At 39.1% G+C, this 11,953-nt stretch overlaps 1 protein-coding gene across 1 annotated transcript; it reads right to left on the bottom strand.

Annotated features, from left to right (window-relative positions):
- Positions 1-227: 227 nt before the first annotated feature.
- On the bottom strand, positions 228-2,242 carry LOC128861209 (homeobox protein B-H1-like). Its single transcript, XM_054099167.1, has 2 exons — positions 1,017-2,242; positions 228-873 (listed from the first exon to the last, which is right to left on the bottom strand). Exons 1-2 carry the CDS (start codon positions 1,999-2,001, stop codon positions 338-340), a joined length of 1,521 nt encoding a protein of 506 aa, XP_053955142.1. The 5' UTR covers positions 2,002-2,242; the 3' UTR covers positions 228-337.
- Between the last annotated feature and the right edge of the window lie 9,711 nt (positions 2,243-11,953).

The raw sequence follows: 11,953 nt of genomic DNA, 5'->3' as shown, positions 1-11,953 counted from the left end.
GGTTACCATCGCACCTTTACTGCAGTGATTGGTTCTTAACAACCAATCGCTTATGAATTTAATGGTGAAAAAATATCTGCACATTAACTTTTTGCTAAAACAATTCAACACTATCATAATTATTTCATTATACACAATATGGGGTCAGCTTATTTACAAAATATTTTTAATTTTTTTATTTGTTAAATCATTTAAAACGTTTGAACAAAAAAACAACACAGCAGTTTCACTATTATTGCTTACTTTTTATGTGCCCGTACAATAAATTACATTATAAACGATTATGTAGTGGTAATTACTATATATACAAACACCAACGTATACCGAATCACAAATTTTATGTGTCCTCAATACCCTCCACCGCACTGCCAGCTTCAATGGAGTCATTACATATCGATAGATCCGATTCCGAACATGAATGACTGCCACGACTTAACGAATGAAACTCTTCGCATTGTTTACTAAGCTCATCAGCGTCTTCTGCACCACAGCTGATCGGAGATGATGTTCTGGCATCGTTGATTGAATTGGTGTTGCTGATATTCGGCATGACACTACTGGCTGTTATAGAGGATGCGCCTGCGACACCACTGCCTGCCAATTCAACAGCGCCCGGCATTTGGGTCTGGCGTAGGAGAGCAAGGCGTTGTTGTGTGATTTCAAGGTGATGTTTTCGCCACTTGATGCGTCTATTTTGGAACCATACCTTCACCTGGGCTTCCGTTAACTGTAGGGTATGTGCCAAATAGAGTCGCTCGGGACCAACCATATACTGCTGTCGTTCAAATTCTGCCTCTAACCGCTCCAATTGCTCTGGTGTAAATATTGTACGAACACGTTTATTTTTCAACGACGTCTTTTTTGCATTGCTCTCTGCAAAATGAATAAAAATATGTTTATTTCCCCTATTTTAAACACAAAAATGTTTTATTGTGAAACAAACAAACGAAAAACTGGTGCATTACTTTTGTTGTGCTATTCGCTCATTTGTTTGGCACCATCTCAGTTACTGTTACCTGATTTATGCTTTTCCCGTTGAAGACTCAAAGAACTTTGCTGAGCGTGATGTTGATGTAGTTGTTGTAAGCTCTGTAACGCAGATGATGTACCGGAAGCAGCAGCCGCGGCTGAGGCAACCGAGCGCACATGGGACAATAAGAGATTTTGCTGCTGCTGCTGCTGCTGCTGCTGCTGTTGTTGATGATGGTGTTGTGTTGCTGCAGCGACAAATGATGATGTTGCTGCTGTCACTGGTGCAGCCGAGACTGGTATTGGCAAATAACGATGTAAGAGTGCAGCACCTGCATTACTATTGCAATCAAAATGGCTGGTATTTTGATGATACAGGCTATTGGTATTTCTGCCGCACTTCAGCAACTTAACGCCACTATCGCCGCATGCATTACCTCCACTTGGTGTGCGCAAATGTTGCGATTGTTGTTCGCTATTATCCACTTCGTCGTCACTAAAGTTTTGTTGATTACCGTGCGCTGATCGCCCTACACGCGACTCTTTACCGCCATTTTCATTGCTACTATTTAGCGATAAATTGATTGCATTGTTGTAATCTTTACGGCTATTCTCCATTGCGCTCTTTTGCAGCCCCAAAATGGCGGCAATTGTGAAAGACTTGCCCATGTCGAGGGAGGTACTCGTCGTATCAAGGAGCTCATGTGTTCGTGTTTGCGTCGAATTCAACAGTGGGTGGTTAGTATGTATGTGTGGCTCACGTGGTGGATGATTTTGTAGCAGAAATGAGTTGTGATGTTGACTGGTAGTCGTCATTGTGGTTGGATGGTGATGATTATGGAAGTCTTCTTGTTGCTGTTGCTGCTGCTGATGATGAAGTTGAAGTTGGCTTTGCGTAGCGAAAACCGGCGGCAAGTTAGCCAAATGTGTTTGATGGGTGGTGATGTTGTTATTAGCTACAGCCTGAGAACCGTGCAAGGCCAACAAGTGAGAAAACGGATTTGGATGATATTTTGAAGGATTCTGCAACATGTTGACACTATATTATGCGATGTGTCACTATCCACAGAGACTTTCTGCCGTTGTAATTGCTGATGTTGTTGCAACCACCTTAACGACACATTTGTGTATGAAGGCAGCAATTAAGCTGACACTCTCAAATCCCACGAAGATTTTGCACGTGTGCTGCCGGCAGTGGCAGGTGTGTCGCAACGCAAGATGTGTTCGTGTACTTTATTGTGTCACGATTTGTATGCGTTTGCGGTCAATGGACTTGCCAGCACCAATACAATCCGATGAATGGACCTGTGCGCAACAAAAGAAAAGAAAACATGCGAGCGAAGATTAGCAATGGAAGAATTAAATGCTAGACTTGCAGTATTCATTGGTGTATATTACAGTAATCTAATATGTGCCAATGGATGTGGGCGTGTATGTGTGGGAATGTGTATGTGTAGCTGCAAAGATTTTAAACGCATTATATTGTTGTTAAACGCCTTTTTAAATTAGCATAAGTCGATTTAATGAAAAATTAAGGAATTAAAATGAATAGAGCTTTTCCATTAAACATTTTCAGTACTTTTGATGTGCCGAGGGGAGATTAGATTTGTTGCTACAATGAAATTAGCTACATTTATTTTGCTGAATTCATTATTTCATTATTGCTGCCCATTATTTCAACCAACTATTCAGAAGGATCTAGCTTAAGGGTGGAAACCGAATTAGGAGGCCGAAATTTTGGTATTTTTCGAGAATTTTTTGAACAAGGAAGGAATAATCAGAAATTTTTTAAACATGGAGGGTATTTTACTCATATTTTTAAGTATACTTTAAAATTCTTTCAAGCCATTTCCGCCGGAAATAGTGACGTTAGAGCGTGTTATCCATGATCGATTGCCTTCCGAGTATCTTGCAGGTAGGCATTCCTGAAGTTGCAATGTTTCTCCGTAATCAACAACAATTTTTTTTTTCGTTAACAACATGTTTCCTAAGGATATGAACCTTATTGTGAAAAATAATATTGAAAATTGCACATCTTTGAGGCGCTTGAACACAATGAAATTTTTTCATACCATATTTTTTCATCTATTTTGCTTAAAAAAAATATTTTTAATGATAATATAATCCCAAAATTAGGTTCATATGGATTAGGATTGAATAAAGAATACTCCGAAAAAAAATTTATAACGATTGGTCTATAACTTTTTGAGGTAGAGTGCCCACCAGTTGAAAAAAATAGTTTCGAGAAAAACGTCGTTCTAACTAACGCGCACTATGCTGCGGAACAGACGGGCAGTCACTTAAGTGCTCATAGAATCGGGAATAATGCGAATTTCGCTATAAAATTTTTACCACATATTCTTGAGTAGTTATGCTAACAATTTATGCAATAAAAAAGTCGTTTTTTTGATAAGTCTATACTGGTTTCCCCCCTTAAGCTTCAGCCTAGGGCGATACAGGAACGTCAAATTCAAGTTTCAAATTTTCGACAAGAGTATTTTTAAATTTAAATATTTCAACACAAAAAAGATGATTTATGCAAGTGCTTATCTGTTTTATGCCACTCTTTGAATTGAAAGAAAAATGCAACCAGCCAACTAGAAACCATTTGGCAGCGGCAACGTTGACATTCAATTCCCTTTGAGGTTAATACAATTAAAGTGTACTTAGCCAGCGGCATCGCAATGCTTTATGAATGAATCTTTTCCATTCAAGAAATCATCCTACCCTGCTATCATTAATATAATATACTTAGCAAAATAAAGAGAATGGAGGTAAAATAAAGCTCCTCCATGTTACTTATGCATTTATAGTAGTGCTAATTTGGGGGCAATGCATTTACTTGTATTTAATTGAAACAATGGTTCAAAAAGTGAAGAAGCGACTTGACGGAACTCCCCACCAAAGTGCCAATCAAATGGCGAAAGAACTGAAAATATCTGACCGTAGCATCCACCGCATACTGAAAACTGATCTCAAAGTCAAGTCTTACAAGATCCAAAAGACGTATGAACTCACATCGAAGCAGTAACAAGTCAGACTTGAGAGAGCGAAGGAGTTGCTTCGCTTGGCCGAAAGCGCTCAATTTCCGAACATTGTGTTTGCTGACGAGAAAATCTTTCAAATTGAGCAACTTCGTAACCCAAAACGATCGGGTTTATTTGACCGACCGTACATACGAGAATTTGAGTCATCGATTGACCACCAGGAGGCAGCACCTGCCACAGGTAATAGTTTGGGCCGCTGTAACCGCAGATGGGCGCTCTCCAATCGTTTTCATCGAGCCTGGCGTCAAGCTAAATACGAAATATTATCGGGGAAGTATTCTGGAGGTGGTTTTGAAGCCGTGGGCACCGTCTCACAAAGCTCGAGTGAACCAAGAATGGCTAAAAAACAACGTACCGAACTTCATAACGTCCACACAATGCCTCTCAAATTCACCAGACGCGAATTCCATGGATTATTCTCTTTGGACCATTTTGGAGTGGAATGTCCGAACTAAAAGATTCACCGGTCTCGAGGCGCTTAAAAAAGCCATTGTCCACGAGTGGACAAAAATACCTGCAAGTCACATTCGGGCAGCTTGCGATTCGTTTCTGGACCGTTTCAAGGCATTAGTCAAGGCAAAAAAGGTGATTATATCGAGCAAAAGTAAATTGATTCTTAATTTTGTATTATTAGCACATTTTTTACTTTGAATTGAAGAAAACTAATTTTCCAAACTACATTTATGGCCTTTTTAATTGGTTACACTTCGAGTGTCCTGTACTATGGAAAAATATGAGAAGATCGGGACGTAGTAGGTCGGTAGGTAGGTAAAATGGTTGAAGCGCACCTACCACTCCTCAAGTAGCACTAAAGCGCCGTTTTGATACCATTATGAGACCTCCAACAGGCAAATATCTATAGCCAGAGCTGTTGATATAATGGAGAAGATTGATTGGATTTAGGCTCGCGCACTGCCCCAGGCTGTCGAAGAAAGAAGATCCCAGTGACTTTAGTCGTCTAACTGCCAAACCCGGACATTTACAGAGTAAATGGTCTACAGTCTCCTTCTCTGAAAGGACCCCACAGCTTCTGCAATGGGGTTAAATGGTAACCCTTGCTTTTCCGCGTGTGTGTCGATCCTTCAATGCCCGGTAAACACAGCTGCGAGTTTGGAAATTGAATGGCGAGGAGTCCAAAGAACTTTATCGTATCGGGGCCAAAGGGTTTCCGAAATAGCACATGAAGAAATGGAGCTCCATCTTTTTTGCACTTTCCTGAGAAATAATTTGTTCAGTTCCCCTTTAACAACTGTCAAGGGGACACCGATGATCGGGTAGGAGGTCTCTGAGACCAATTCAGTCCCCTTCCTGGCAAGCTCATCAGCAAATTTCATTTCCCTCTATGTTCCTATATTCTGAAACCCAAATCAGAGAAATGTTACCTGCACACCCAAGAGATTTGATCTCCTCCTTACAGGAGCTTACTAATTTCGTTCTGCACCATGGCGTCGTCAGAGTCTTAATCGCGGCTTGACTGTCGGAGAAAATGTTAATGTCCCCCTCGCTCCCGCGTCCCCTAAGCATTTTGCATGCCTGCAGGATCGCAAAGACTTCTGCTTGAAAAACACTAGCAGTGTTCGAGAGTTTAAAGCAGATAGATAAATTAACTGATTTACAGAAAACCCCTGCTCCGACTCCCGATTCCATCTTGGAACCGTCGGTGAAGGCAGAGGTGGAAGCCTCGGTGCAGACGTAGTAAGCCGTGCTAAAACTTCTCAAATAGTAGCAGACCAAAGTTGATTTGAAGGAAGGTGGCGTGCATATGTTTTTAGTAACTAGTGTTAGAAATCCCAACCAAAAATCTGCTATCAACCAGCCCGCCTCCAGGCCATGTTAAAAGGCACATCCGCCTATCTAGAGTATACCCAGACGTACTCAACATATAGACGTGCCCGGACATAAAAAGAGCAGGAAAACATAACGAAATATTGGTCTATTTGTCTAGCAGTACATACTGTCCCAGCCAAAAGAATTAAATTTGGGAAAATTCTTTGATCTATTTTGGCGGGTTTTCCTTACCTTTTCGATGAACGGTGCTGATGACGCTATCTTCTAGGAATTTTCTTTTAAATTTCTCTACGACTCTCTAAAACATAAAAAAATCTAAACACTAGATAATGAAAAGTATTTTAAACGTACACTGCACAACCGAGTGTGTCTGACTTAATAAACATCATGTGCAGCTCAAAACACTGGTGGGATACGGCGTGCAAGTTTGCTGAGCTGGTGATGCGGTCGCTGAGTGAGCTCGACTAATGAAATGAGAAGAAGGGAACGGTTTCAAAAGCAGCAGGTAGAGGCTGATAGCTGAGCCTATATTCATTTAGAATCAGAGTTTCAGTGGAGGTCGAATAGCGACGACCTGACGGCAATTACAGACGACTGAGTTTATCACTCACGACTAAATCATACAGTGACAAGACGGTATTGGTTATGACATTACCGCATTTTCGATGTTTATTTTCAATGTTCCTTCCTCTACGTACAGTGGAATGAATTGGAGACTATCTTCTATGTATTACCTCCATACGTCCCAGACAGATGGTCTGGACGTAGCTTCCTATTGTGGTCTGTAGACACAATCACGACTTCACCTTGATGTAATGCAAACATGCAGTCTCGGGTAGAAGTCCGCAGGGGAGGTGTGTTCTAGGGGGAGCATGTTCCTCATATCATTAGTGCGACGGTACGAATTGAATCTTTTCGACATTTTTATCCTCCGCACCAAAACAAAAACCGGACTCTGCTTGCTGGGTATGCATGCGGTGAAACCCGACATAGCTATCAGTACTTTTTGTGGTAGCAGTCCGGAACGAGATGAGATGGACTGTAAATGTAGGTGTACATATCCAGCCATTACTTGCAGTAACTCTGATATGTCCAAAATCAGTGCCACTTCGCAAATTTTCAACGACTTTGACACAAATAGCGACATCTCTCTGCAGAGTAGGACAGTGCCAAATGACTACGGTTTTTAATGTAGTAAGTTGGCTCGAATCGGACTGGAAGATGTTACAGTTTTTAGAAATTTTATTTATAATTGGCATTTCGGCTCTCAGTTCTTTTCTACGTCCAGATATAGATATATTTCTACGCCTTGCTAATACGGACAAATGCAGAGAGGATGTTGAGGAAACTTTAGAACACCTTCTGTGCGTTTGTTCGGCAATATTAAAAACGTGTTTAAAATGCCTGGAAGCCCAGTGTGTGAGAGTCTGGAGAACGTTTCAAAAGCGGATCTTCGCCAAAAGCGTTGACAGCATACATGAAGTCTACTTTCAGTATTCATAGAAGTCGGTCTCCATCTGATATCGCTACGGACGAAAAGGTCTATGCGTGGCTTAGTGCCAACCAGGCAAACCTAACCAAGCCCAAATATTGGGCATGTGATGATGAATTTCATCAGTAGCATGAAAGGGCAGAATGTAGCGTCTGTCCACAGGCTAGTGGCGTTTGTCTGGTATCAAGGGACTCGCCATATAAATGTTCACCAATGGTATGTCCATAGGCCAAGTACTAGCTACTTATATGCTATCAAAGGTAGTAGGACTGCTAGATTGGACTAAAGAACCTGTACTAATTCCCCACCTTTCCTAAATAAATTGATTACTGAAGCCAGACCAGAGCTAAAGGAAGTTTTATATATTTATACGAAACAATTAACACAACCATGAATCAGTCATCGGCCATCATTCGGTCACCCCCACCCCTCCTATCTACTCCGTCCTGTTCTTTCAACTCTTTTCCTCTCTGCTAGAGTATCGTAAAGGACAAATTTGATATTTCATCTGATACAGCCCTCTTCGAACAACCCAACCTAAGCTACATAATTTATTGTGTCACATTTGAATTTTGATAAGCCTGATAACTGGTCATGTAAAGTCCATCTGATGCTTATCTCAAGCAGAAAGTGAACGCGACCTAGTCATGGTCCTACGTTCACTAGGAGCAATAATTTTCACTCAAAACCTAATACTACTTTGATGCCATCCACTTGGTCAATGCAAACTGATTGAAAACTATGGCAAAATGGATGACTTCGCCACACGAAAGTGGACAGTTCCTAACAAATTATGTTGCTTAGCAATTCACGTTGCAATTCATTGAAGTTAAATATGTCAACATCTTGACAATAACAACATCCATTACATATACCTATACATACAAATACTCATTTACGGATTATAGACATGTCGACGAAAATATTATATTAAGTTCACTAAGTGTGTATATTAAGCTCCAGTTAGATCCCCCTCTTCCACACCTGTACTGCTTCGATTGAATGGTAGGTAAGTTATGTGGATATGTACATACATTTGTAGTTATTTATGTGCGTACCAAGCGTAAACACATCTGTGCACTTATATGGTCATCTAATACGTCTTCGAGGAAGTTATTTGCTGAGGTGCAAATACCTTTCGGCTTATATGGCACTCAAGTTTGCACGCCTGCAATTGTAATTAAATCCCATTATGAAGTGACCGGTAATGTGAATGCAGCGAATAAATGACTGAGTGCATAAGTAAATAAGTGAATGTATGAATGGGATTTCATTCATTGCAGGAATTGGTTAAATGAAGATGTCTGACACGTTCACCTTGTTTTGACCAAGAGTACACTAAAGTTTACTATAAGATGCGAGTTTACTTGCAAATGTGAATATGTATTTGTCAAATGTAAATTACAACAAACACATAAATACTCATATACTAGGTTGTCCAATTAAGTTTTGTGGTTCGATAAGAAAAACACGATTTTTTTGGTTTGAAATTCACTTTATAATTCAGTAGAGTTTCTCTGAACACCAATACATTTGTTCCATCTCGAATTCCACCCCTGAAGTGAGAATCTAGAAGGGCTGCAAAATACGCTTTCACAGCTGTTCTGATCTCATCATTTGATGAAAAACGCTTTCCATACATGCATTTTGTTTGGTCTGGAAGTCGACAGGGGCCAAATCTGGTGAATACGGTGGATGCTCCACAATTTCGAACTTTAATTCTTGGATTTTATACGTTGTCGAAATGCTCTTGTGACACGGTGCATTGTCCTGATGAAAGCGATTTTTTTTTTTAAATGCAAACTGGTTATGTTTAGCAGCATAGTGATAGAACCAATGAGATTTCTAGAACTTCTACTAACTCCCTTTCAGTCACTCGACGATTTTCCAATACGATATCCTGTATTTTTTCTACGATTTCTGGCATTGTTGCTGTTTTTGGATGTCCTTGACGTGGTCGTCTTCAAAGCTTGTACGACTAGGTTTAAATTCAGCACACCCTCTTTCTACGTTGCCAATTGATGGCGAAAAGTCTTTATACACTTTCAACATTTGTTCATAAATTTCCTTTATGTTTAAGCCATCCCAAATAAAAATTCAATCAACGGACGATACTTCACTTTTTCCATTGTACAAAATTCTGTGACACGTCGATACTAACTGGCTTGTAAACAGATAATGAACTGACAGATTGAAATGGAACTTCACATACTTTCATACAAAGAGTGTACCAACATAACAAAAAAATGTAGGCTAGTAGCAATGCCCTCTTTTATCGAACCGCAAAATTTATTAAACCACCTAGTATGTGAGTTAAAGTTATGACAAAAATGACTATATGGCTTGCAGTAGTTGATGTGTATGTGCAGGCGGTTAATACATATTTTTCATTTTTGACAAATGTCTTCCTGAGTAAATGCATTAAAAATAATCGCAAGGAAAATTTACGATCTTAATAGCTATAGGAGCTTTCCATTTCAATTCAACCGGCCTATTCGGGACATGTTCTTCGATGTCGATGTAACTCAAATATGTTGCTCTCTGGTCAAAATAATGAGACACGAATTTTTTTGTTCGCCCGAAAAAAAAATGTTTCAAGATTTATCGGCAATTTTGATTTTCGGCTCAAAATCGATTTTTTTAATTATATAAGAATTTTTTTTAATTGCTCATAACTTAGTCAAAAATGAACCGATTTTAATGATTCTGGGTTCAAAATGATCGTCATTACTTGCACGAGCGACTTCATGTGCAAACAATAGCAAAAAAGTAGTTGAAATTTTTTGATTTTTCGAATATATAACCTTCGTGGTACTCCATGTTCTAAAACTAAAGCGACTCTGACGACCGAGTACAAGCAGTATAAACCTACCACCCCTGACAGCAGAAATGCTTTTGCAAGCAAGCTGGTAGCACAAGTTGGGGCTACAACCAACATCTCATTGCCAGAATCGGAGCAGTCGGCTGATGACCTGCCAATCTTAAACTCAATTCTATCAACGAATCCACTTTTTGGCCCTTTGTTCCCCCACGGAACCATAGAAATTTATCTCGTATGTATAAGCATATAATTAATATTCGAGAACAGAGTGGTTTAAGTTTGAGTTTCTAAAGGGGTCTCGGTGGTCTAAAGCTCAAAAATTTAGGGAATTTTTAGGAATTTTTTTTACAATAAAAAAAATGAAAAACGATCTTTACATTATTTAGGCTTTTTATTGAACTTCTTTTACAAACAAAAATGGGAATTTTTTTTTTTAATTTTAATAATTCTAAAAATGGCGCGAAGTTGACCCTCACGAAAAATTGGATCTGTACGGTGTTATCCATTTTGACTTTTCTATTTATCTGAAACACAAGAATCAAAAAAATTATTAATCAGTATGACTGTCGTTATGTCCCGTACTGGAATAAAAAAAAAATTGACAAAATGGCTCGGATCTAAATTTGACACTCTAAAAATCGAATTTGCTTTAAGTTTTTTAATATAAAAAATACGAAATAATTGAAATAGTAATATGATTCTAGACCATTACTATTGTGAACACAACATTTTAAAATTGCAAACGATTCGGTTGAATAGTTTTTTTTTTTTCTTTTGACAACACCAGGCCGAAAAAAGTCGTTTCGAGATAAATAAGTTTAGGTTCTGAGAGTGGCCGCATGACGAATCTGACTTCATATCCTTCCAAAATCTCATATTCAACATCCTCTAAAAAATTTGACAGTATATTAAAGCCTACACTTTTGAAATATCAAAACACAAAAAAATCGATTTTTTGAAAATTCTAGACCACCTTAAGGGTCCCTTAAGGCTTTCTTAGGCTTAAAAAAGCACCCTTGAGTTTAGGAGGGGGCCACGTTAGCTTCGTTAATCATGCGTGTTATTTAGCCACGATGTCGCAGTGAACTGATGAACAACGTGTGCTCGCAATCGAAGCGTGTTCCAAGGCCAATGTATCTGTGCCATTTTCTGCCAATAATGAAAGTACATCCCTCCTACGGCCAGAGAGACTATGGCGATACTGCGCGATTTCTTCCCTAACATACTTATAAGTCGTTTCGGTGAAATGTCCTATCCACCCAGGTCGCCCGATCTTACTCCCGATCTTAATTTTTTATATGGCGGTACCTCAAAAGTATGTCTAGTGACCATCGCAGCACTAAAAGAAAATATCATTTTTTCAGCGATTTACACGGAGTACGAAGATTCCAAGAATGTATCCGACGTCACGGGGAAAATCTAGAGAAAATAATTTTTAAAAAATAAAATCTGCACTTGTTTTCCTTGTAAAACTTATTAAATCAACTTTTGTCATTAGTAATTTTTTTTGTTATTTAGATTTTAGATCTTAATTCTGTATTTTGTTTTAACAATTAACAATTGAAGGTGTTGGGAAGAAAATTTACTACTATATTTTCCAAAATTAGTAGGATTCCACTTTCCGCTATGAAACCACGGAAAAGGTAATGGAAGTTCGTCCCTACTGTTTAATCAAAAATATCCCAGCTGTAGGGGAAAACATTGAAGAAGGTCATAATTTCTCAATTGAAAGGAATCAGGTGAATTCAATGACTGTTGGATGGTATTCGTTTCGTTCTTGGCCAAACATTCACAGCATGATGGCAGTATGCGGTGGTGCATTGCTTCTCGTAACGC

Source organism: Anastrepha ludens, chromosome 4 (assembly GCF_028408465.1).
Source record: "Anastrepha ludens isolate Willacy chromosome 4, idAnaLude1.1, whole genome shotgun sequence".
NCBI lineage: Eukaryota > Metazoa > Arthropoda > Insecta > Diptera > Tephritidae > Anastrepha > Anastrepha ludens.
This window is presented reverse-complemented; position numbering and strand designations above follow the sequence as displayed.

Excerpts from the sequence above, each read along its gene's own strand:
- LOC128861209 (XM_054099167.1), bottom strand. The coding sequence starts at position 2,001 with ATGTTGCAGAATCCTTCAAAATATCATCCAAATCCGTTTTCTCACTTG. Across the intron at positions 874-1,016 it reads ACGGGAAAAGCATAAATCAG|AGAGCAATGCAAAAAAGACG; the intron begins GTAACAGTAACT and ends TTCATTTTGCAG.